General features: G+C 36.2%; 1 protein-coding gene across 16 annotated transcripts in view; it reads left to right on the top strand.

The window, feature by feature from the left end:
• Trps1 (transcriptional repressor GATA binding 1) overlaps positions 1-24,732 on the top strand; it is a 249,568-nt gene that overhangs the window by 25,437 nt on the left and 199,399 nt on the right. For 9 of the 16 annotated variants that reach the window (XM_042265056.2, XM_042265053.2, XM_016000937.3 and 6 more), the window contains one exon: positions 19,016-19,944. In XM_042265056.2, coding sequence (XP_042120990.1) covers positions 19,018-19,944 — 927 coding nt within the window. In that variant the 5' untranslated portion in view covers positions 19,016-19,017. Of the gene's footprint in view, positions 1-8,058; positions 8,131-15,540; positions 15,690-19,015; positions 19,945-24,732 lie in introns of all 16 variants that reach the window. The other 7 variants (XM_076555789.1, XM_076555781.1, XM_076555784.1 and 4 more) reach the window with 2 other exon arrangements.

Genomic DNA, 24,732 nt, shown 5'->3' on the forward strand with positions numbered 1-24,732 from the left:
TAGAATTTTCTTCTTTTTGAGACAAAGTTTTACTAAGCAGCACAGGCTGGCCTTGGATTTTTAACTTCAGACTCATGAGGTTGGGATTTCAGGGCTGTGCCATCAGGCCCTGCTCAAGATTTTTTGTTTGTTTGTTTTTGACTTTTTGAGACATGGTCTTACTTAAGCATCCCGGACTAGCCTAAAATCCATGCTGTAGCCCAGGCTGGCTTTAAATTTGTGTCAGTCCGTCTGCCCTAGTCCCTGGAGTATTGGATCTGCAGCTCTGTACTGCTGTTATCTGTTGTGAAGATTTAATTTTGAATTGGAGACCTGAGTGTCTTCTGACTGCTGCAAACTGTATGCTTTCCCCTTGCCTTGGGAGGCATTCTGGAGTAAGGAAGGGATCTTAGCTCCTTTAGTAGTTTTGGGAGGAAAAAAAAAACCCAAACATTTCTCATCATATAAAAACTTAACCATTTTTGAATTAGGAGACTATTATTTAAATATTTAGCTATGTGCTTGTCTATTCAATTGATTCAGATAGTATGAGATATATAACATTAATAATCCATCATAAAAATTCTACAGAATGCTTTTTAGAAACCATATTTTTTTCTTTAAAAGCAATGAAATTGATAAATTATTTACCAGTCTTTGCATTGCATAAGAGATTCCCTGGAAACAATGGCGAATTTAAAAATTCTGGTACTGATCATTACACGCTAACTTCCAGTGTGATACTGCACGTCCAGCGTATGGCAGATGTCGCTACAGAGGATTGGTGAGCTTAAGAAGCTAAAGATTGGCACGAGCAAGGGTCTCTCCACTGCTCTTGTGTGATCTGGACCATAGGGTCAGTGTACAAACTCTTCAGGGGAAACATTGATTTAAAGCAAAGTACTGCTGATTCAACATTCTCGGCTTCATCCACAGGGTGCTCAGTGTGTGCCCGCAGTCAGAACCTTATCCTCCTGAGGAATGCTGTATTAGACATCAGAGCACCATAACTGACCAAGTATTGCTTAATGCACATTGGTAGCCTGTTGCCTTCTTCTGCCATTATTCCTTTAAAGGTAACTCTGTTTACCAGGCAAATTATACATGTTAGTATAGGAGATAGGACACCACAGATAAAGAAAAAAAACAGAAAAGGGCTGGATAAGGGGCGCCGTGGACAAACTTATACATGGGTAACTGTCAGGACCTGGATTGGAATTGCTAGAGCACCTGGAATGCTGGATGTGGTAGTACTCATGTCTGTATTCCCAGCACTCCTACAAAATCCAGGAAGTGGAGACAAGGGAATTCTCAGAAGCTCATGGGCCAGCTAACCCGGTGAGCACAGTCTTGAACAGGGATCCTGCCTCAAATAAGGTAGATGCTGAGGACCTGTCCCACAGATTATCCTCTGACCTCCACATCCTCCATGGCACCTGTGTGCACACCTATGTGTTTAAACACCTGTAAGTACAAAAATTAATATAAGAAATAAGAGAAAATATTGATCAAAAAAGGAAAACATTGCTTTTGCTTAATATGTGTACATGTCTTTGTGTCCATGAGAATCTTGTATGTGTGTTTCTTTCTTTAACCTACCTAACCTGAAGGAGAACCCATTATTCCAGGATTATTATTATTACTATTATTTTTTGAAAGATCTATGACCTCAAACTTGAGAACAATGTCAAATGTTTTGTTTGAAAGGCCGTGTTGTCTTGTGTGTGAAGGTGCCTTAATTATATTCAAAGTATCACAAGATATTCACAAGCCAGAGGGTTTTGCTCACTTTGCCCATGCCTTTGGACTTTCCACTGAAGGTTCTTAGAAGTATTAATTTGAGACAGAGGACTAACCTCTGCTCACAGCTTCTTACTTGAGAATGCTACAGTTCGCCTGTCCTAGCAATGGGAGATTTATGTGTTGGTATGAAGTAAACTATTGGTTTTAAGTGAACCTTTGGTTCCTTTTTGTGAAGTCTGTCATGGTTGCATCTGTATAGATCTTACTGGAATTAACGAGGCCTCAGGCCAGTATGGAAAGTGCTGAGTTTCACGGACCAGAACATGTTAGAAGAATAATTGCTTAGATTTTGACAATGTTCTAATGAGCTCCGAAGGGGACTAATGAGATGTGGACTCGTTTTGGAAGGTCTAGATTTATCTTTCAGTTTACTTTGGGAAACTACAAAATGCAGTGTAAGAGCATATGAGCCTAAAAGGACTCTGCTTAGATAGGGCTAGAATGTTCCCTTAGCGTTCTACAGAAGAGTCAAGTAAGTTACATACTTGATTCATCCAATTGTGTGGTTTCAACAATTTCAGGAATTTTGAGAAGTTCAGCTAACAAATGTTTATCACACAACTTTTCATTGACTATAGATCAAAAGAGACAAGTAGATAGGGTAAATTATGCCCCTGATTCATCCTATTGCCCTGGTTTCAATAAGTTCGCCAATTCCAGTAACTTCTATACATTCAGCTAACAAATGTTTATCATACTGCTTTTCATTGACTGTTTGTCTGACCCAAGAATAGAATTTGAATGGTAGCACATCATTCAGGTAGGATGAACAATAATGAAACAAAAAAGTAGCAGTCACATTTCTAATTTAACTACAGATTTTGACTGCATGCAAATATCCCAATGATTGAACACCATTAATCACTCCCAAGCATGTATCAGCAATGTGATCTTTTCTTCTGATCCTGTAACACCTCACCTAAGTTTTTCTACTCTGATTTTATTTCTGATTAGAATTGAATTCCTTTTGAAATGCAGAACATTGCTTCACATTTTCCCGTTCTCTTCCTTGGTATTTATGCCACGCCAGTTTACTTTATTTTTTTTCTACTCTCTTCCTTTTAGAAACTTTAAGTGGGTCTGTGTTTCTAGGGTGGCCCAGCATCACTGAAATGTAAACTTCTACCTTAGCTGCCTTTGGAACCACAGGATTCCAGGCAATCCTTTGTTTTACATCCTGACTCTTCACTGTTCTTCCGTATCTGTTTATAGTAGGTAGTAACCCCGTGTTTCACTTCTGTATCTCTGCATGCACTCTCTGTCCCCTACTGTATAATTCTACATGAAGACATTCTTCACTCATAAGTGCCTCTAGTGATATCCCCCATATGGAGTTATTTGTTATGATTGGAGGAATAGACCCGATAACAAACACAGCAAACAGTTAGTGCTCACTATTTGCCTCCCAAGAGATTTCATGTTTGTGTTGTTCATTTTGCTCCTGTGCTGTGTTGTGCTGCCTTGTAGCTTCTGTATTTACTGTGAGCCTTGTTTCTCTGATAAAGCTAGCCAGCTCTTCTAGAAAGGCCAACTTTCATCTTAGAAGTTAAGTGTAGTATGGAAGTCATAAATGCATAGTTTATGGGTGAATGAACTCTCTGGGAAATCTGAAGTGTAAAGCATCTTTGCTCATGAATAGACTGTAGATAAGACATCTGATGCTGCTCTTTCCAACCCTCCTGCCCCCACTTCTCCCTTCCCTCTCTCCCCTCCTCTTCCTCCTTCTTTTATTTTTGAACCTCTTCACTTATGTCATGGAAAAAAAGGTTTATTGGAAATTAAATGTATTATTTTGTCCTTCAGGTCAAGAATATTAAACTTTTAGAAAGAGATCAATTTAAGGCAGTCAAATATAACCACAAGTATTTATAAGTTATTATTTCATTTCAAATGTTTTCCATGATAATTATATAGACATTGTATGTATAACCAAGTGAGAAAATACTGTGCATGGAATGTACATATAATATTTGGTGAATGTACATGATAAATTAGTTGCTAATAATGCTTTTCAGGGAAATAAGTTTTTTTTCTACAGAAATTGTTTCACTCTTTGTTTCATAAAAATTTAACCTAAATTCACAGCCACTGTTAATACCACAGACCTTCTCAGTTCTCTTAAGAAGCACATTGCTCCTTGTCAGTGTGGGCCTCGAATTCCCCAGTCCTGTCTTTTTACTTGACCTGTTTCTGCACTTTTGTCCTAGAAACCCCTTCTGGTTAGATCACATGTAGATCTGGTACCCTGTTTCTTGGTTTCCTCCCCACCCCCAGCCTATAGGCTCAGTGGGAGAATTTTCATGTCCATTCTTTGCATGTTTCGCTCAACACCTGATGCATGGTTGGCCCTTAAAAAGTTGTGATAACTAAACACATGTGATGTTAATTTGGTGGTGATGGTGAGCCTCAGTTATCAAAGCAGCTGGTCAGCTTTGTAATATTTACAAAAGACATACAAGCGAATACTCAGTGGGTTCTATGCCAAGAGATACTTTTGACTTGGTTTCTAGAAAAAAAATCCAGATAATACACAGATTAATCATTTGCATTTTCTCACAAATGTACATAATTTTGGACATTTTGATATGGTTAGCTATTTCAGTTTTGAAGTTACTGAAGCAAAGATTAAAACACTATTCTTTCCAGTACTGTTTCTGGACATTAGAAGACACTCCTGGATAGTGCTGGTTTCAGCTTGTGAGCACTCTCTAATGTTTGATGTCTTCCTTCCATGCATGCACTAGGCTATGGGGGTTACCTCCTTGGCCCAGCTAGTCTTTCGGCTCATCTAGTCCATATGGATGAGATGTTCAGATGATCATTTAGCTGACTCTAGTCTTTGATTATTTCTTTTTCCACAAAGAACCTCATGAGTGCTAAATTATATTTTAGAATTTGGAACACATATTTTGTGATAAAGTGTGATTGCATTGTATATGCAAATGAAGTAGTTTAAAGAATAGTTTGAGGTTTGCCTATTATGTTTTGTTCTCATTTTTTTGGTCTGTTACTACTGGACTTTAGAAAGCATTTAATTGAAAATAGAAGCCAAAGTCTGAAGAAAATATTAACCAAGTAGAAGCTTGAAACTAATAGAATTTTACCTATTAACTTTTTTCATGCAAAATGAGTAGTCAGTCATCAGTATTCCATTGTAAGATGGAATGCCTTGATTTCCTGTTTTAGACAGACTTATGGAAAGTGCTTTAGGTGGGGTTAGAATCTGATACATTTCATGTGAACAAAAGTCTTTGTTCAGTCTTACAAAGGATTAAAGAATTTAGATGGTGAAATCTCTGAAGAAAATCCTTGACTGTAGAATTGACTGTCATAGAAGGGTCTAGTCTGTTAAGACAAGCAAGTGGCTGCGACCTTCTTTCCAGTCCAGTTTTCTCACTTGTAAAGTGGGTTTAATAGATAACTTGTAGGGCTTTGCTGAGGGGTAAGTGGGAAAATTCTGTGTGAAAATAAATACATAATTAGGAAGTAGTACATATATAGTAAATGGTTGGCGTCCACTTTAATTTAGCTTGTCTCTGTGATACAGTTGTATACAAAATCGTTTATTTTTATAATTGGACTTTTTTCACTATGATGATTTGTATATATAATAACTGCAGATGTGTATATCCTTGGCTCCTCCCAGCACCCTCATTTAACAGTCCTAGATTAAAGGTTTTCTTTTTTTTCCCTGATTCATTGTCCCAGATTATCTTTTCATCTGTCGTGCCTCTGCTGTTTTCTCCTCTTATTTTTAGTTCTTCTCTCTTGTTTCAAACCCTATATTTCTTAAATTGCTGTAGTCTAGAATCCGCCTTTTTTTCTCTAAATTTCCTAGTTTGTCCCTTTTTTCAACCTGTTGCCTGCTTCTGTACACAAAAGCTCCTTGTCTGAATGTGGGTTTGAGGCATCAATGGCTAACTCTACTTAGTGAGGGCCTTGTAGGTGAAGTATCAGAATATAGCCACTGAAATATTTCATCTTAACCTATCTGGCCATGCTTTCTTCTCCACATTTTACTGGTGGAAAAAAAAAATCACATGGGCTCTAATTGTGTAGCCATAAATCACAAGAATCCTAAGAATGATTACAAAATGCATCCACCTGTGAAACTGTCTCTCTTACCAAAAAACACATATTTTGTAATTTAAGCTCTCATGTTCCATCTTCACCCTGATTTCTTCCTCTAAAAATCAGTTCTTCTCCTGGTTGATAACAGTGTAATTTGTCCTTGCTTGGTTTTGAAGCCTAAAAACAATAATTTGCAGCATTTATGAGCATTACATGCTTTCACTGGTGCTGAGCATTTCGTAGGTAACATATTGTATGTGGTTTCTTCATTCATTTTTCACTATAATATTGTATAATAGAACTACATACTTCACTGTGTGTTCGTATATTATTCATGTATATTTTGGTTGTTTATAGCTTTGACAGTACAAAGACTCATTCTATGAGTACTGATGTATGTGCATGCATATGGTATGTGTTTGTGTGTCTTTGAAATTAAACATGGTTTTGTGTCCTTCCAGATGTTTAAGTTGCTAGGAGTCTGATCTAAATGTTTGATGTTTTTTTCTGTGTTCTTTTTATACCCCAAGGGTTATATTTTTGAACTCTCTTTTTGTTGATATCTATCTATCTATCTATCTATCTATCTATCTATCTATCTATCTATCTATCTACCTATCTATCTACCTACCTATCTATCTATCTATCTATCTATCTATCTATCTATCTATCTATCTAAATATATAAAGATATATCTTTTCTGTGCATTCTTGTTAGCATCTCTGTGGGCCTATGTGTGTTTAAATACATGGTCTGTGCACATGCAGATGAAGGGCAAAGCGTGATGTCAGGTATCATCAATTTCTGTATACTTTACTACTAAGAAAGTGCCTCCCAATGAACCTGGTGCTCACTGATTCAGGTACTCTACCTCAAGAGTTTCACAGATCCCTTGTCCTCATCTCCTGAGTGCTGGGATTAGAATTGGGCTGCTGTGCCTGCCAGCTATTATGTGAGTGCTACAGATCCTAACTCCGTTTTTTACACTTGCATGGCAAACACCTTATCAGCATGGAGTAGTGTTCCCAGACTGCGACTCATAATTTTAAAAGGAAGTTAATGTATGCTTATTTCTCATGACTTGTGCATTTACTCCCTTGTGCACATGGATCTTGGGCCATGATAGTTGTCCTTACCAGTATAAGTACAGACACAATGCTTTGAGTCTGTATATCTTGATTAGACGGTATTATGATGATAAGACAGTCCTGGAATTAGTTTACCATTCATTCACTGGGACCCATTCAATGTCAAGAGATTTAAGGCTTCTTTGACATTGGAAGAGAGAAATCATACACAGAAAATTTTAAGACATATACGAATGGTATCACCAAGCTTTAGAAAAAAGTCATGTCTCTTGTCTTATCTTTGCAATGATCACTGACACAGAGTGACATTGCCAAATGTGGAAATGTGTCTTAGATGTGATCCATCTGGAGGAAGCTGGAAGATCATGGGTAGCATGTAGATATTTATAGATGTTAAGTGATTATATATCAATAATCTGATTAATATATAGCACATATGAATGGTGATATTTTGGCCGTTTTAATTAACAGTAATGTTAATAATGAAGTTTTCTGGTCTACGGAATTCACAGTCTAGTAGAATGCCCTAAAACATCAACATATCAGCATTTTATAGTATGGCACGTGCTGTTGAAGGCAAACAAGTATACATGATCGTTGCCTTTGTAGAATGCATCTCATGTAAATGTCTGAAAGTGACGTGGCCTTTATGTCTACAAATATGTTAGAAGTGTTGTTCAAGAAAAATGAAAATGCCAGAGGCTTCATGAAAAATATAACTTTAAGCTAGTACTATAATACATGTTTCATGCTCTAACAACCAGTTGAGCCCAGTGCTCAGCCTATGCCTAAGTAAGGGCTTAAACTTTATTGCTTCACCTGTAAAATGTCTCTAAACTATTACTTTACCCAAAACAGCCAATCCAAATTAAATCAGGTGAAATGATGTACCTTTGCTCTAGTTACTGGCTCATTGCAGTATTAACATGGCACATTTTCACACCAACTACACATTTCCTTAATAATTTCTATGGATTTGCAGGATTGTAAGCCTAAAGTGAGTCTAGTTCTGGATTTTGTTTTTTCCTTCATTCAGTTAGATTTTTGAAGAAACAAATTGTTAAACACCTGAATCTAGAATTATGTAAGTGTTTTTCCCCTTACTCTGTTATGACAGGTGTCCACATGAAGATGGATGGAGAAAAGAAATGACTAATTGGGATACAGGTGGTGAAAATCTTTTCTAAAGGTGTGTGTGTGTGTGTGTGTGTGTGTGTGTGTAGAGTTTAAGTTTACGTTGGACTTGAAATGGAAGGTTAATTACCTATGTGAAATACTTCATGAGTGAGCTAATTTCTGCCCTAGCTAATTCTGTTCTCCCACCCACATGCAACAAATTGCTGTTCTTTTTTATATGTGAATGGACAAAGTAGGGACTGTGGGGGCCCTAAACAACCTACATGTATGCTCATTCTTTCAAAATTGGCTCTCAGTATGATTTTAACCCCTATTTGAGCTTTCTGTTTAAAACTATTTCAAACCTTTTGTTCCCTGTTTCAATTAATTCAGCATCTTAGTAGAACCCTAGTGTGAGCTCATCTATCACTTATCTATCTGTCTATCTATCTATCTATCTATCTATCTATCTATCTATCTATCTATCTATCTATCTATCTATCTATCTATCATCTATCTCCTGTTTCTCACCCCTTTCACCTCTTGCTTTTCTCTCCTTTCTTCTTTTCCTCTCCTATCCATTCTACTTTTCCCTCTCCCCATATCTCCTTCTCTCTTGTTTAAATCTTTACAGGATATACTAACAATAAGACATTACCAAAGCTCATTATTCCATGAGATTTGTCAGGTTATACAAGCATAAGTTAGACAGCCTCCTTGAGGACACATGATCTATGTTATTTTTGTCAATCAGAATCATCAGCCAGATTAATATTAAGCCATGCTGTAAAAACATGCAAACAGACTGGGGTTTATACTAGATGCTGGTTTTCCAACCGTGATCCCAGGCACTGCTGTTTGTCCTTTACTATTAGTCTAGTTAAGCTTGAGACAGAGAATGAATAGAGTTTGTAGAAGCAGGATAAATAACCATGGAGGAGACTGGAGACTAAGTATATTTTTTCAAGTATTTAAGAACCACAGAATATAAATCTAGGGACCTGAGACACTTTCATGCAACCTTAAGTCTTTATCTTATACCTTTCACATTCCACATTTTGATAAACATCTTGCCATATTTGGTTAATTTTAATAGAATGAAATTTAAATTATTTGTAAAAGAATGAGAGAGTGACTTATAAGATAGATCAGTATGTAGAAGCCCTTGCCCCACAAACCAGATAACCTGAGTTAGATTCTTAGAAATTTTTAAACTGATTTCTGTCGTGGAATAGCTTTAAAAATTATACTGGCAGAAAAATTGGAGCCCCTATATTTAATGAGTATTGGTATTAAATTCAGAGGTAACATTGGGCTTATACGTCAAGAGTAATAAAGAATGTATGACTTGGAAATCTGTGATCTTTGATCTAATTATACATTGATATTTTATCTTCTGCTTTTTTCCACTCAATGTCTGTAATCCTGTGCTATTACTCATCCTTCCAGATGTTGATTCTATTCTGTTGTTATATATTATATTTCATTCAATCTTCCTTTGCTACTGACAACTATATTAAAAAGCAGCAGCAAACCTCTTCAAAACCATAAACAAATTGAAAACATCATCGTTTCCCTGCCAAGTGAAAGAAGTTGCCTTTTCCACCCTCTGACGTCTTTGGTTATAATTTTTCTTGAGCCATGCTGACTTGAAGTAACATCTTCTCCATGATCAGTGAAATTTTAGTGTTTGGGGAGTAAGTGATATCCTGTGACATAAGGACAAATGGAGTTGGGAAATTCAGTCCAAATGGAACAGACTCTATCTTCTCTGATCCCTAAGACTTCCTAGAGCTATAATTGCTAATATACATTGTGGATATCTGGGGGTGGGGGGTGCTTCAGAGTATACAGTTTCCACTCAGCTTAATTTGATCAAGGACTTGTCTTTCATTTCTTTTTTAGAAGTCAGTATCATGAGAAGGACATAAGAGAAGTTCTTGGATTCCATGTCATCTTTTTTTAAACAGTCACCATCTCAAAATCTCAGACAGAGATTAACTGAATATGGGGTGAACACAGGCAGAATGTTCTCAAATAATGACTTTTCAAAGATGACTCACATAGCAGAAGATTTCTAAGCCTAGTACCCAAATTGTGTGTAGATTCTGTGTATACCTTTAGAATTTATGCATAGAACTTTATTGTTCTAGCAGACAGGGAACTGTAGTTCCCTGTACACCTTACTATCCTATGTTGCCTTCATAAATAGACATGTTTTTGAAAGGTTGATTTATTTTATTCTATATGGATGAGTGTTAGCTTGCATATTTGGGGACCAAAGACTAGAAGAGGTTATCAAATATTCAGGAACTGAAGTTATTGGTGCTTGTGTGATGCCATGTGGATGCTGAGAACCACACAGGTCCTTTGCCAGAGCAGTATGTGCCCTTAACCTCCTGAACCATGTCTCCCAGAACACATAAGGATATTTAAAATGTTAATTTTCATTAGAAATATAATTGTATTTTAAAGAGAAAAATCTGCTCGGCCTCTTTTGTTTCATCAGAAGTAAAATGATGCTATCTTGCACTTCCCATTACTGTGTAACAAAATACCTGAAGAAAACTAAAAGGAGGAAAAAATATTTTTGTTCATAATGTCAGAAGTTTTAGTCTGTGGTCTCTTGGCTTCTTAGCACATGATTAGGAAAAGCTGCCAACCTTTGTGCCAGACAAGAAACAGAAAGAGGGCAGGCAATTTGAAAAGACACAATCCTTCACTGGCAAGACCTTATAGACTTCTTACCACGGGGCCCCGACTCCTATAATTTTTGCCATCTGTCTCTATAGTTCAATTATGGATTCTCGTGAATTGATTTATTAAATGAAGCAGTGTCACTGAGCAGGATGGTATCTAAAACAAAACAAGTTGTGTGTCACTGGCATGGGTTTGTTTCACTGTCCGAAATTCTACTATAAGTACTGTATATTAGCTTATATTTGTCAACGTTCATGTTCATACTGATAGATCTTAGCAAGCATGGAATGAAAACACTAAGTATCTCCCTTCTGTTGCATGGATTCATTATCACATCTTCACGATGGTTGTGCCTTTAACTGTTGGACACTTCTGTGGTTCTCTCTTTAGGCCATTTGTCCTTAGATGGGTGCAGTCCTTTTAAACTACTTCCTGTTGTATGGTAAGGATGAGCTCAGTGGTTCCTAAGTTACTTCTCAGTTTCATGAGGAAGGACTAATACACATGAAGACACAGCTTACTTCCCTTAGTCTTGGAGAAAGAAATGTTTTCTGTCTCTCATCTACTTATATAAACAACACTCATGTACGCAGTGTATTGGCAGTATAAATTGGTGTGACTTTAAATCTTGTATTTAGCTTGGTACCCTTTTAAAACAAAACAAGTCAATTATGAAGCACAGTATCAAAATCCTTGCCCTGGCTTCATAGTGATTGAAAACTGAGTATCCATAATGTGCATCCGTTAGAGTCACCATGCTGCCCACTGTGTAGTCTGTGCTGGTGCATCACTTTACCAGGTGGATTAGCATCCATTGGTACAGAGTTCCTATAGGGCACAGCTGCTAGCCAGTTATACTGGGGGATTGAAGTAATGATTGGAATGTCCTCTACTTGTTTAATGACAGACTGGAAACACAGTAACAGAAATATATAGAAATTAAACTGTCTTTAATAAACAGAGATATTTTAAAGCAAATGATAGAAAGAAAGTCAAATACTCACACAAATCCAGATTTTGGCAATGTTTGTTATCAGTGGAAATTTAGCTTTCATGCAATGTACTGTCAACTCACTTTATAGCCATCTTGTTAAGTAGATTCATTTATATGTTGCCATAACCTGTTCTTGGCTTGACACTATGATTGGTCATTTTCCCTAGGACCAGTTGATGAATTTTAAATTCATCCAAGAAGTAAAGGATAAAGTTAAACCTACTCACATGCAAATTAGTGGGCAAGGGTAATTTGTGGGTCAGTCAGATTAGTTGGTATAAATCAATGGTTTTCACTATAGACATTTTTATTTTCTTTGGGAAAAGGGGGGGAAATGTGTGTATGTATAAACAAATGTTAACATTTGAATTTGCTTAAAATTGTGAAATTTTAAAAAATCAATAGTATTAATGAATTTCCCTCTTATTTGTTATGAAATGAGAATAATTTCTTTCTGATTTTGCACGCTGAGATCTGTATTTGTTCTTTAGTTATTCCAGTTCATGAAAATAATGCAAGTTCTAGTGTTTTCAGACATGTTTTATAGTCAAACAAACTTCTAGTATAAAGCTTTGAAGAAAGGAATAACTGTACTATAGTTTTCTTCTAAAAATTAAATAGTCAATATATTAATTTTCTTTAATATGCATATACAAAGATTCCTTTTATACAAGTATGGCATTATTACTAACTTAACTCATGATCTCCTTCAACCTGGACTAATGCCTTTGCAATGAAATATTTAAAATATAGAGAATATAGTATGATGAAATAATAGGCTAATATACACGCTTCGTTTAGCATTAAAACTTCTTGAAAGAGGTTGTGTAAAGGGTGAACATTTTATCTTAGAGGGCTTTGGATGAGTTCTAGTGTCCATATGGTTATTAATAGACTTTATGTTTGGAAATATGTTATTAGAAATAATCATTTTGCATTATTTCGGTCTGAATTAATAAGAGATTTATTTAATGGGAGATGCTTGAAAGTGATGACGTTTGAATCTCAAAAGGATTTAAAATGTCAAAAACACTTTCAAAGATTCAGGAATGTTAAGGATTCAAAGCCCAAATTAAAAAGAAATAGATAACAAACGACCAGATCTAACAGAGTTTGTGAAATTAGAAGTTTTTTTTTTCTCTTAAGAAAAAAAAAAAATCTACCATTGAAGTCTTGCCCTGGAATCTGAAAAAATAGAAAACATTTAAACTTCTTCAGTAATGTTTGAGTTTGTGAATTGGGTAAACAATGTAACAATGTCTATTGCATTTTATAGTTCACTTAAGCAGTCTGATTTTGATCTGTATATATGGAGTAGACAGGATTCAAGTGTTTTTTTTTTTCCTTCCAATCCAATGAGCAGACACATATGTTCCTTAAAGCAGAAACTTTCCATGTTCATATGGAAGCTATCCAGTCTGCTATAGGTCCAAGACTTGACCTCCCTTTTATTTTGCTATCAGTTGCTTAATTCTTTAGATTTTTTGGGAGACTTTTGATCAAAAGGAACATTTTATTCTTTGTTTGCTCCTTTTATTTTTTATAAAGGCTACAAGAAATGTGCAATTAATAACTGTACTTTATGCTAGTGGCATAATCAAGTATGGTATAAAATATCTTTTTATTAAAGATTAGAGCATGATGACTTATTTTTTGTGTTTAACTTTGATTTCAAGCACTTGAAAGTTTTATTATCTGAAAAACAAAAAGAATAAGTCATCTGGTATTAAATATTATGAAAATCAGTAGTGCTACTTATAGTATAATTCATACACAATAAAATTCCAAGCTGACGTCAGATTACACAGTATACTTCCCCTAATTTTTCCAGTGTTTTGAGATTACACACACACACACACACACACACACACACACACACACACACACACACACTTTCTCATAGTGCCACCATGAGAAAAAGATACATAAAATGACATTTAGAACACTATTCAAAGAGATCTCTTATAATTGTTCATTTGTTTTTTAAGCATAGTTTTTCTCTTTGAAGTTAATGATGAAGAGTAATTAAATCATGCTTATTGTGTTTGGTTCACAGCTGATGCTTAATGTTTGAAGGAATTCAAACACTGAGTGAAGGACATTTATGAATATGGTGGTTTAGGACACCATTAGTTGTGGTTTTATATTTCATCATCTTTAAAAAAATTGGACAAAGGTATTTCAAAAGTGAAATTAAAATGTTATTATCAGGGTCACTACATTACAGTCACAAAGCCAGGGGAAACTGAAAATCAATTAAATTCTTTCGTTGTAGAAGTAGAAGGCTCAGAAAACAGAAGGGGTTTACCATAATCATCCTATGGGTCCTGCAAGTCACATCTAAAACTGGACACGCGACTTCCTTCTCAGTCTTTCTTTCTCCCGTTTTCATTCTTTTGTTTGTTTGAAGTCAAGGTAGTACAAAGAACATACACTTTACATCCTTTGATCGCAAAGAGTTTCTCATTTAATGGAAACAAATCCCAGTTTTCACTGCACAGAGTGTGAAATTAGTTTCTTTATAAATTTCTCTGAACATTGGTTTCTCTGGTCAGGTAATTTGATTATTGATAACATGGATAGTTGGAATAAGAACATTTCATAAGTGTATGAATGACTATATTTATATATATGAGCATGTAGATATGTTTGCATATGTATATTTAGACATGTATGCAGATATATGAAATATAACTAAGTCATTAGTTTTGAATTCACATTGTCTAGATAACAGAAGATGTATTTTCCTGTTTCTGTGAAGCAGCCACCATGAGAAAAAGATTCAGTCTTATGAAGGAGATTTTTTGGTATATTTAACAATTTTAATAAACGAAATAAAGAGCATTATGTCTTAAACTCCAATGTTAAGTATTTCCACTGCACTAATCTAAGTGATACCATAATACATTGTATTATTATATTTTGTTCTAAATAATTGTGAACTTTAAGAATTTTTTTAAATTTTATTGTTCTAATTAAAAATGAAATATTAGTTGAGGATTAAACCGGATTTTTGCAACAAGGATATCTTATATCTTAGAACCATTTGGAGAGGCTGGGCATACTGTTTAGAAATCTTGGCAGTTGGCTTAGATGGTCTAATTAAGGGGATTTGTGTTTGTGTATGTGGAAAATGGTGTAAATATAGACAATGCTTACCATTCTGCCACTATGTAGTATTTCTTCATCTCTCAATTATGTTGAATGTGTAAATGAACAGTTTTGATTTTCTCTGTCCATTTCTCCTACCAGCCTTGTTACCTAAAAATCTGTTTCAGAGTGGATCTGCTTTAACTAGCATTTTGAATTTACTTGTTCTTTTAGTTTAAAAAAGGGATATTGCTATGGAGTAGAATGAGAAAAATTTAAAGTCAAATTGTCCTAAATGATGTCTGACATTAATTAATATGATTATGCATTTTAATGACTTCCAGAGTCCCTCTAGAAACACCATTGCTGGTCTGGACAAATTTAGATCCCTTGTCTACCCAGCATTGGTAAATATGACCGTCCTTAGGGATAAGAGGGCTTCAGAGGTTGAATAATCTTACCAGTATTTCAATCTGTTGGAAAATAAAATTGTCCCATAATATTTTATATCATGCTCCTTCTCTGGCTTCATTATTAAAATCCAGAAAGGAAAGGATTCTGCCCCAGGTCTGCCTAGGCTTTTATCTGATGCTTTTACCAGCCCAGGGTGCTGGTGTGAGGCTGTATTTTAGGTATGATATGTTCAAGCATCTGTATATTATTTAGGAAGAGAATCTTTTTGTGTTATTTGTTTTACAGGTGTACAGATCATCTCTCAAAATGCCTTTGGTGACATCTTCTAAGACAATTAGCTTCCTGATAGTTGACTAATAGAATTAATACGTGTAGAAAGCACTCTAAAGCCACCCACATGCCTTATGAAGTCAATGCTGGGTATGGTTTTGCAAGTATGTGATCTATTTTTTTCAAGGAAAATGTTCACTGGAAAAGTTCTTGGCACACAGTAAAGCATCGTGCAATCTGTTATTTGTCTTAGAGATAATAACTGGCGGGAGGCTATAGTCTTGTGCTATCTAACTTATGACTTGAGAGGGGAGTTTCTTCCACTCAGAAGTATTGCAAATGTGCTTATATTTACATAATATGTCACTCTGAAAAATTATGATGATATAATTCCAGTAACATTTTTTCTATAACTACTTCAAAGTATACTCAAATAAATTAACTACATTTTTTAAAACAGCAACTCAAAGGAACATGCCCCTACCCCCCACAGCACAATATAAAACCCAAATGACCTCTCTGATTCTTCTTTGAAGTTTTAGCAGTTTAACGTTCTTTGCAATGTATATTATTAAGGTCTCTGTTGAGCATAAGGCATAAGTGAGTCATACTCTTTCTGAAGGTCTGCTCCTGGGTGGAAGAAGGAACTAGAATTTGTGAAGATATTAATTTAATTAAATTGTGTTTTTTTTTTCCTTAGGAGCTAATGATGCTGGTGGAGTCATTTTTAACCTTTGACCCACCACGTTTCTTCATGATAATGATAAATCAGTTGAGATCTAAAAGGTTTCTTTCTTCTGAAAAATGACTTTTTTCCCCAATATGAATGTATTTAGATCAATTTACTTTTAAGTATTTTATCTTAGTTCCCTTGCCATTTTTCTAATCACTTTGACATTAATATATGGGCATAAACCATTCACCTTTCATTTTGATAGATGGGTAACCTTAATGAATCAGATTATGATTTCTTCCGACATTCTGCTTTTCATACAGAGTTTTCTACAGTTTTGGGTAACCTCATTTATATCATTTCAGTTAGTCATTGTTAGAATGTAGGTATGTTAAGTAGGAAAGGTTGAAACACAACCGTTATGGTTTTTAAGCACTTGGCCAAAGAAAGACTGTATTATGTTCCATACAGATGAGATGATGTACAATGGAGAAGTAATTCAGAATTTTAGAAGATGAGGCAAGAGATGCTTCCCAAATCAATATCGTTTTATGTGTTTGAACATGTAGGAACAGCTTATATTATGAACTAGAGCATCCTGTCTTCTAGGTCAAGTTTAAATATAAGTTCATAAGTACAAACACGTATAAATGTATCCATATTTAACAAATGCTTTTAAATTTGCGCGCGCGCACGCGCGCGCGCACACACACACACACACACACGCACACACAGACATACAGACATACACAACTTTGAGATGTGTATCTGACTGAGCTCTACAGTTCGACCCAGAAACTCCTGGGTTCTAGTGCTCTTCTTTCAGCTTTCCTAATTGCTAGCACTACAAACACATGCCACTCTGCCTGACTTAAAACAGCATGTGTTTTGTTTACATTTATGCTTTAAACAATGACCGATTTCTTAGATTCTTATCTTTTTCCTTCAAATTTTCCTTTTGGATAGCTAACAGTAAAATTACCTTGTAATCTTTCACATGCCCTCCCAAGTTTATCAGAGCCCCATCCAATTGACAGATATAGGTGTCCTAAAATGTTGTCAACAAAAGCAACATTGAAATGCAAACATTACAAAAACATAGTTAACCTGTGTCCTGAGTTACAAAGAAGGCTCCCAGCTTCTTTTCCTTGAGGTTTTCATGGAGTGACAAGGAGAGTCACACATTCCCCCTTCTTCCTGAAGGTTAACGTTGCCCCCTGACTAACACTTTCTCTGGTTTCTTCATTCTTTTATCATATTTTTGTTATTCCATGAGGGAACTTATATGGACATTTGATGAATAATATTATTGGTGCTTAAAGAGAGCACTGCGGTTTTTAAAATACTGTTGTTCTGTCTTCTACATTAGTTCCTGAAGTGAAATATCACCTTATCAAGGATTATTTACACATCTAGCCCAATATCATGCTTGGTGATTCATTTTACAACCATTTTGTGTGACTAGAGATGTTCAGAAGCAAAGGTCCACCCATTCCTCTTGGGCCAGTGTGATCCTGCTGCATCCTGAAGAGTTGCAGGGGAAAACAGCTAAGCAATGCTATTACATTGGGTTTTTCCAGCCCTTTTCCATAGCTGTGGTAGAACTCACTCTACTAAACTGGTCGTCACAGCAAAGTCTGCTCACCATAAAGAAAGCTTGTTTTATTAGACAGTAGAAGGTAGAATTTTTAGAGAGACATTTTGAGGGATGGCTTAGGCAGTGCTTGAGTTTTCAGCTGAGAGCTGAGAGAACGAAGGGCCTAGAGCCCCATGCTCAGCCAGCCTTTGTTAATACGGTCTTTAATTAGCAGGACACTATTCATTTCTCAATATTATTACAGATCTGATAACTACATCCCTGTATAGGCATTTATCACTTAAGTTCTAAGTTTGACTTTAGCTACTGATGTCAAAAAGTCCTAAGGCACAGTAGAGCTGGCGTGGGAAGAAAGCCACCATAAACTGCTAAGACCTTGTCATTTCAGTCACAGACAGTGGCCTTTGCCAGCTTCCATACTGTTCTCTAGGTGAGAACCCAAGGGCTTAGCTTATTTCCGCATCCTGCTGCAGAGTTCCCGTGACACCCGTTTTCCTGCTGGAATGCATTCTCAGACCTACTTCTAACCCCCAGCATGGTACCCATAAGTTTTAAAGAAATTCTTGGTAGGGCTGAGCAGAAATGTTCATTATCTTCTTTCCTGGTAGTAAGTAGGCGGTTTTCACTCAGTTCATAACATGACTTTTTGTGTCATTTTGACACGAATCTATTTCTTTGAAACCATATTCTTATTAGTGTAGCAATATTCCATCATAGCAATTAATGTATATGTGCATATATTTTTCATGGAAGCAAGCATGCAGTATGTGTTTTGTAAAGTTAAACCTGTACATATGTTCTATATATGTAGCATATCTGATATATATAAAATCTATAGCATGTATAAATATATGTGTGCTTATCATTGCCCATAATTGAAAATAAGGAAATTAGACAAAAATAGGATGGGAGGGAATGGTTAATAATATGGATAATAATGAGTCTTTTAATATTCATATCACGTCTTAAAAGAATAGATTAGCTAGTCTTTGTGTTAAACAGGTCCAAATATCAAATATTATTTGCTTTTGCCTGTCCCTCTCCTTTTCTTTTTCTTTCCATATTTTTGAAGCTGTCTTTTTTTTTCCTTCTCCTTAGAGGAACTATTTTATTGTGCACCTTGAAGAGTTTGAAATGACTAAGTAAAATACCCTAGATTCGGTTACCTGTGTGTAATCTTCAAATAACCGTGTCCCTTCATTTTCCCTATGTGTTCACAGATATGGTCCGGAAAAAGAACCCCCCTCTGAGAAACATTGCTAGTGAAGGCGAGGGTCAGACCCTGGAGCCAAGAGCTACAGAGAGCAAGGTGTCTACAAAGGACAAAGAGTTTTCTGCAGATCAAATGTCAGAAAATACAGATCACAGCGATGCTGCAGAACTGAACACGAAAGAGGAACACAGCGTGCATGGCCAAGATCCATCTTCTAGCAGTAAGAAGGACTTGCAAATCTCAGGCCTGAGTGAGAAGGCCGGCTTCAATTATGAAAGCCCGAGTAAGGGAGGAAACCTTGCCTCCTTCCCGCATGATGAGGTAACAGACAGAAATATGTTGGCTTTCTCATCTCCAGCTGCCGGGGGAGTCTGCGAGCCCTTGAAGTCTCCTCAAAGAGCAGAGGCAGATGACCCTCAAGATATGGCCTGCACCCCATCAGGGGATTCATTGGAGACAAAGGAAGAACATAAAATGTCACCAAAGGCTACTGAGGAAACAGGGCCAGTGCAGAGTGGTCAAGCCAATTGTCAAGGTTTGAGCCCGGTTTCCGTGGCCTCAAAAAACCCACAAGTGCCTTCAGATGGGGGTGTAAGACTGAGTAAACCCAAAACTGACTTACTGGTGAATGACAACCCAGACCCGGCACCTCTGTCTCCAGAGCTTCAGGACTTTAAATGCAATATCTGTGGATACGGTTACTATGGCAATGACCCCACAGATCTGATTAAGCACTTCCGAAAGTATCACTTAGGACTGCATAATCGCACCAGGCAGGATGCTGAGCTGGACAGCAAAATCCTGGCCCTTCATAACATGGTGCAGTTCAGCCATTCCAAAGACTTCCAGAAGGTCAACCGATCTGTGCTTTCTGGTGTGTTGCAGGACATCAACCCTTCACGGCCTGCTTTACTAAATGGGACCTATGATGTACAGGTTCGTTTTTTTCTCTTGTCATTTCTAGGAGGGAGAATCAAGTAATTAGTGATGAAAGGTGAATTCACAGTTTTATGTTCAAAGTGAGATCCCAGACAAGAGACTTTTACACCCAATAGAAAAGATGTGTTATTTCATTGCTGCTTCATTCAAATGTGTATTCAGGGTTGATTTTAACTTCTCATTGTGGGGAAAAAATCCAAAATTTCTAGCAGATTTGGAAAAAGTTTTTTTATGGAATTATCAAAAATTCACATTTCTTGATCTACTTCATGATAGTTGGGTATTTTCAGCCTTCCAACAATGGTAGAGATCTGTGACTGCACATGATCATAAGTCATTGCCTTGTTCTAGTTTCAGACTAGTAGGCTTCTCCTATAATCTTCCTCCTGGGTCAGTCTTTCTTGTGTCTTGGACTAGGATTTGATTTTATAGTTAGTCTAATGAGGTTTGGATCTTATTGACAGTAATGGAGATATATTCTTGATATATCAAAATAACTGCAAATGGAATTTTGAAGTAACATTTTACATTGATTACAACCCCAATGAGACTGTAAGTAGTACAGAGTTCACAATGACTTTGAAATAAACCAATAAAGCATTCTTCTCTCCATTTAAGGAAAATGGTAATAATTTATGAAGGCATTTGGTAATGATTTAGGTTTACACTTTTGTTGAAACACATACTCTGTTTTCATCTGTTTTTCTGTCCTCAGTTGAAAGCATAGATATGAAAAAACCCTAAGGTGTAATATTTTTAATTTGAAAGAAACATGGATATGAATATGAAGAAATTCAGTATTAATTTTAATTAATTTAATCTTGGTGATTTTAGCACAGTTGAAGCTCATAGCCAGTCCCTCAAAGAGTATTAGGTTGTTTTACATTCTAAAGTTCTTTTTTTTTATTAATAATTTTTTTCATTCATTTTACACACCAATCAAAGATCTCCCTCTTCCCTCCTCCCACCCCTCCAGCCTTCCACTTCCAACCCACCCCTCATTCCCTCACATAAGAAGGTAAGGCCTCCCATGGGGAGGTACATTTAGTAGAGGCAAGTCCAAGCCCCTTCCTCTGCCTTAAGGCTGTGTGAGGTGACCCATCATAGGTGGTGGGCTCCAAAAAGCCAGCTCATGCACTAGGGATGGATTCTGATCCTACTGCCAGGGGGCCCCTTAAGCAGATCAAGCTACACAACTGTCTGCTGAGCTGTGGAGATCACAAAGCAGGTGATGGTAAATGTTCACCTTATTTATGAATTTTTACAAGTACCATAGAACTCAGCACTTATTTTACCAGGGAAGTCCTTTAACATTCATTTTTGTCAGCTTCCTAGCCATAGTAGCTCATTCCTATGCTTTTCTACGGACCTAATATAAATTAAGAAAAATACAGAAAGGCACTACAAAGGATAGGCAGTAACATATTTTACAATATCTGTAAGAAAGATAAGGATAGAAAATTCTGAGCCCTTTCCACATCAGAATGACCATCATTATTTTAAAGAAGATATGGATAAAACTTAACAAGGCAGTTTCATCTTTAAAATTTCCATTTTCTCATTGAATTTCTCCAAATAGAATTATTTCTGTCGAGTAGCAAATTAAGGCAACATAGTTATTATGCATGAAAGCTGCATGCTTTGAACTCCTGTCTTATTAAAGATCATTTCACTGTCTTATGTCAGATATACTCTGCTGTCAAACTCTGATTTGGAAAGCAAATACGTGTTTTAGATAAAAGGGTTGGAAGTGCATAATGTCAGTGTGCGAAACGGTGTTTTATAATTAGCAAGTAATATGATGTTAATACCTGGATTTCCGGCAGTTTTAATTTGTTCACTCTGGGGACGACTTCTGAGGGAAGCTGATCCCGGCTGTCAGGAAGGCTCTAAAAAGATTACTAAGGCCTAGGGTTTGGAAGAATTCAGATTTTTTAAACACACTTCCATTTCCCCCAAATAGTTATTTGTTAGGTTCTTAGTTATTTATAGTAAAGTTTATGTTTGGGTGGAACACTTTTCCTGGGCAGTGATTTTAGAAATGAAACAGATGTGTGAGCTATCTGAGTTTGGAAATAAAACAGCTGATCACAGACCATGCTGTGCACTAAAATCCCTGCTCTGCATGCAGCAAAGAAAAAAGTGATAGGAAGCCACAGGCAGGAAGGTGATCTTGTTAGAATTATTTTATTTTCTTCTTCTGTTGAAGAAAACTAATGCTGTTACAAGTAGATTAAACCAATCCATGGGAAACATGGATGGTTATTTCAAAGAAATGAATGGGTGTGGGGCCAAACCTAAAACATTGTAACTTCATTTTGTGAAGAGCATATCAAGTGCACTATAGATCAATAATGACTTTGAACATATAGCGCATACATACCTGATATTTGTGCAAAAACATGTCTGAAGATAAGTAACTTGGTAGTTTCCATGCTGAACCACAAACCAAACAGCTTTTCCTCCTACATATATTCAGTAATAAAGCCATGTCTGAAATCTCCTTTTGCTCTAACATATCTGTGCTGCAGAAATGCTCTTTAACTAGCTCCTTCTTAGGACCTTGAACTGTGTTCACTAAAAGCTGCCGGAGATAAAATCCTGACTACAGAATTTCTTTAATGCAGAGTTCCATAAGAAATATGTATATCTATCCATACATACATACATATGATGCATTTTATGACTTAATGTCTTGTATATGTTCTGATAAAATATTTTCCTAGACACCAGTATTATGAACAATTTCAGGAATCATTTACTGAACTACACAGTTTAAGTCAATTACAGAAATGGATGAACAATTCATTAATCTTTTTCAATTAAATTGGATTTTAGGAAATGTTCAGAGCAGTTGGCAGTTAATGATAGATTTATGACACTTTAGACCAAGAGAAAGGAACAGAGGAAAGAACTCAGAGGACTATGTGGCTGTGATCTATAGTTTGGTTTGACACAATGGTTTTATAGAAATCGAACCAACTTGATTGCAAATACAAGATAACCGGTTTGGAAGATGGAGTAATTAATTCAGCAACTTAGATTTTAATACATACTTTATAAACCTAAAATGTATGCTATCTGAAGGAACCTTTGAAAATCCAGTAGCACAGATCTTGTATGACACTGTTCATGTCCATGGGAATGATATTCCAAACTGGCCAAGGAATTATGGTTATATTTGTAAAAATAATGTCAACAAGATTTTCTTACATTGCCCCTGTAGATAGTGTACCAGGAATAGGTGAAGACCACCTGCAACACCACCATAGAATATCCCACAACCATCTTGTCTTGGTCTGAGAAATTCGTGAGATCCTCCACCACACACTTCGCAGTAGTGTGCATAGCCCTGTAAACAGAAAAGAGATCATCTTTTTACAGAAAAACAAAAAAATTAAGATGACCTTCCTGACACAAACTAAAAACAGCAAAATCCAAACAATGCCAATAATTAAATAAATAAATAACAAAAAAGTAAAAGAAGATCTTGGCTAGCACTGAGCTACTTGACTGGATAAGGGCACTAGTTTCCCAATGTTTCATCCCCCACTCTGTGTTTTATCAGGTTTCTTTTCTTTTCTTTTCTTTCTTTCTTTTTTTTTTTGCTTACATATTTGAAAATAATGGATATGGCATGATTGGTAAGCCTCATGTAATTTTTACTATCTGTATTCAGCCTTTGAGGCTTGCAAGTAGACCAATAATAGGACAAGAGATTGAGTTCTTTAAAAAGTAATTACAGCCTCTTTCTTTTTAATCTGCTTTATTATGCTTATATTTAAACCTTCTCTGAATGGAGGCCTGCATTAACCACGCCGACTCTGCTGTTTCATTAGGGCTTAATGTGCTGTGCATTAGGGCGTTTGCATCATCTTTATGGGGGAGCTTTTAGCTCTCAGATCAGGTTATAAAATTAGGAGTCCTGTCAAGTTGTGCTTCCCACGGGAAAGTGTTTACACTATTCCAAGTTGATAAAAGCTTAAGATGCACGCAAAACCTTTCCATATTAGCAGATCTTTTCCCTTCTTCTGCATTATTCACAAATCCATGAAAGTAGCTACTGGATTCCATTTGGGACCTTCATTTTGGCCTTAGTGAAACCCTACGTTTACTGGAAGGACCCCTTCCTTAACTCGCCAGGGACTCTCTTCTGTTTGAACCAGGAGTGCTACATTTCTGTTTTGTAAATATTTTTATCCCAGTTGTACAATATGTCATGTTAGAAACAGGAAGAGCAGATTTTCATGATAGGAAACTACCCTTTGTTTTTATATTTTCAGCACATTTAACTATAGGAGCTCTATATACCCTTAACATATAAGTGTATTCAGTTGCACACGGGAATTACAGTTTTGATTAAAATAGTAAAAGAAAACAAAACAAAAACAAAACACCCAAGAACATTAATCTCATTGTGGTTTATTTTGACTTGTCTTGAATTTTACTTCCAAATATTTATTTTCTGCTTTGCAGTTTCCTTTGATCTGGAGTATAAGGGAAGTTGTAGATCTTAGCAGGTTCTGTTTCTTTGTTTTTCCAAGTTCAGAACTATTGCACTTTAGAAAAACTGGTGAATGAGACTTTAATCAATTCAGACTGTCTATGGAGTACAGAATGTTTGGCATATGAATCCAGACTTATTTTCAGGGCTGTATCTCTTTAACAAGTAATAAAGTGTGCAAAATAAAACATATGCTCACCCCAAGGCCATAAAGCAAAGCAAAGCTCTGGCATTTACCAGGTTATTTTCATCAGTGGAGATGGCTGAGCTGGATAATGTAA

The sequence above is a fragment of the Peromyscus maniculatus genome, chromosome 20 (assembly GCF_049852395.1).
Source record: "Peromyscus maniculatus bairdii isolate BWxNUB_F1_BW_parent chromosome 20, HU_Pman_BW_mat_3.1, whole genome shotgun sequence".
Taxonomy (NCBI): domain Eukaryota; kingdom Metazoa; phylum Chordata; class Mammalia; order Rodentia; family Cricetidae; genus Peromyscus; species Peromyscus maniculatus.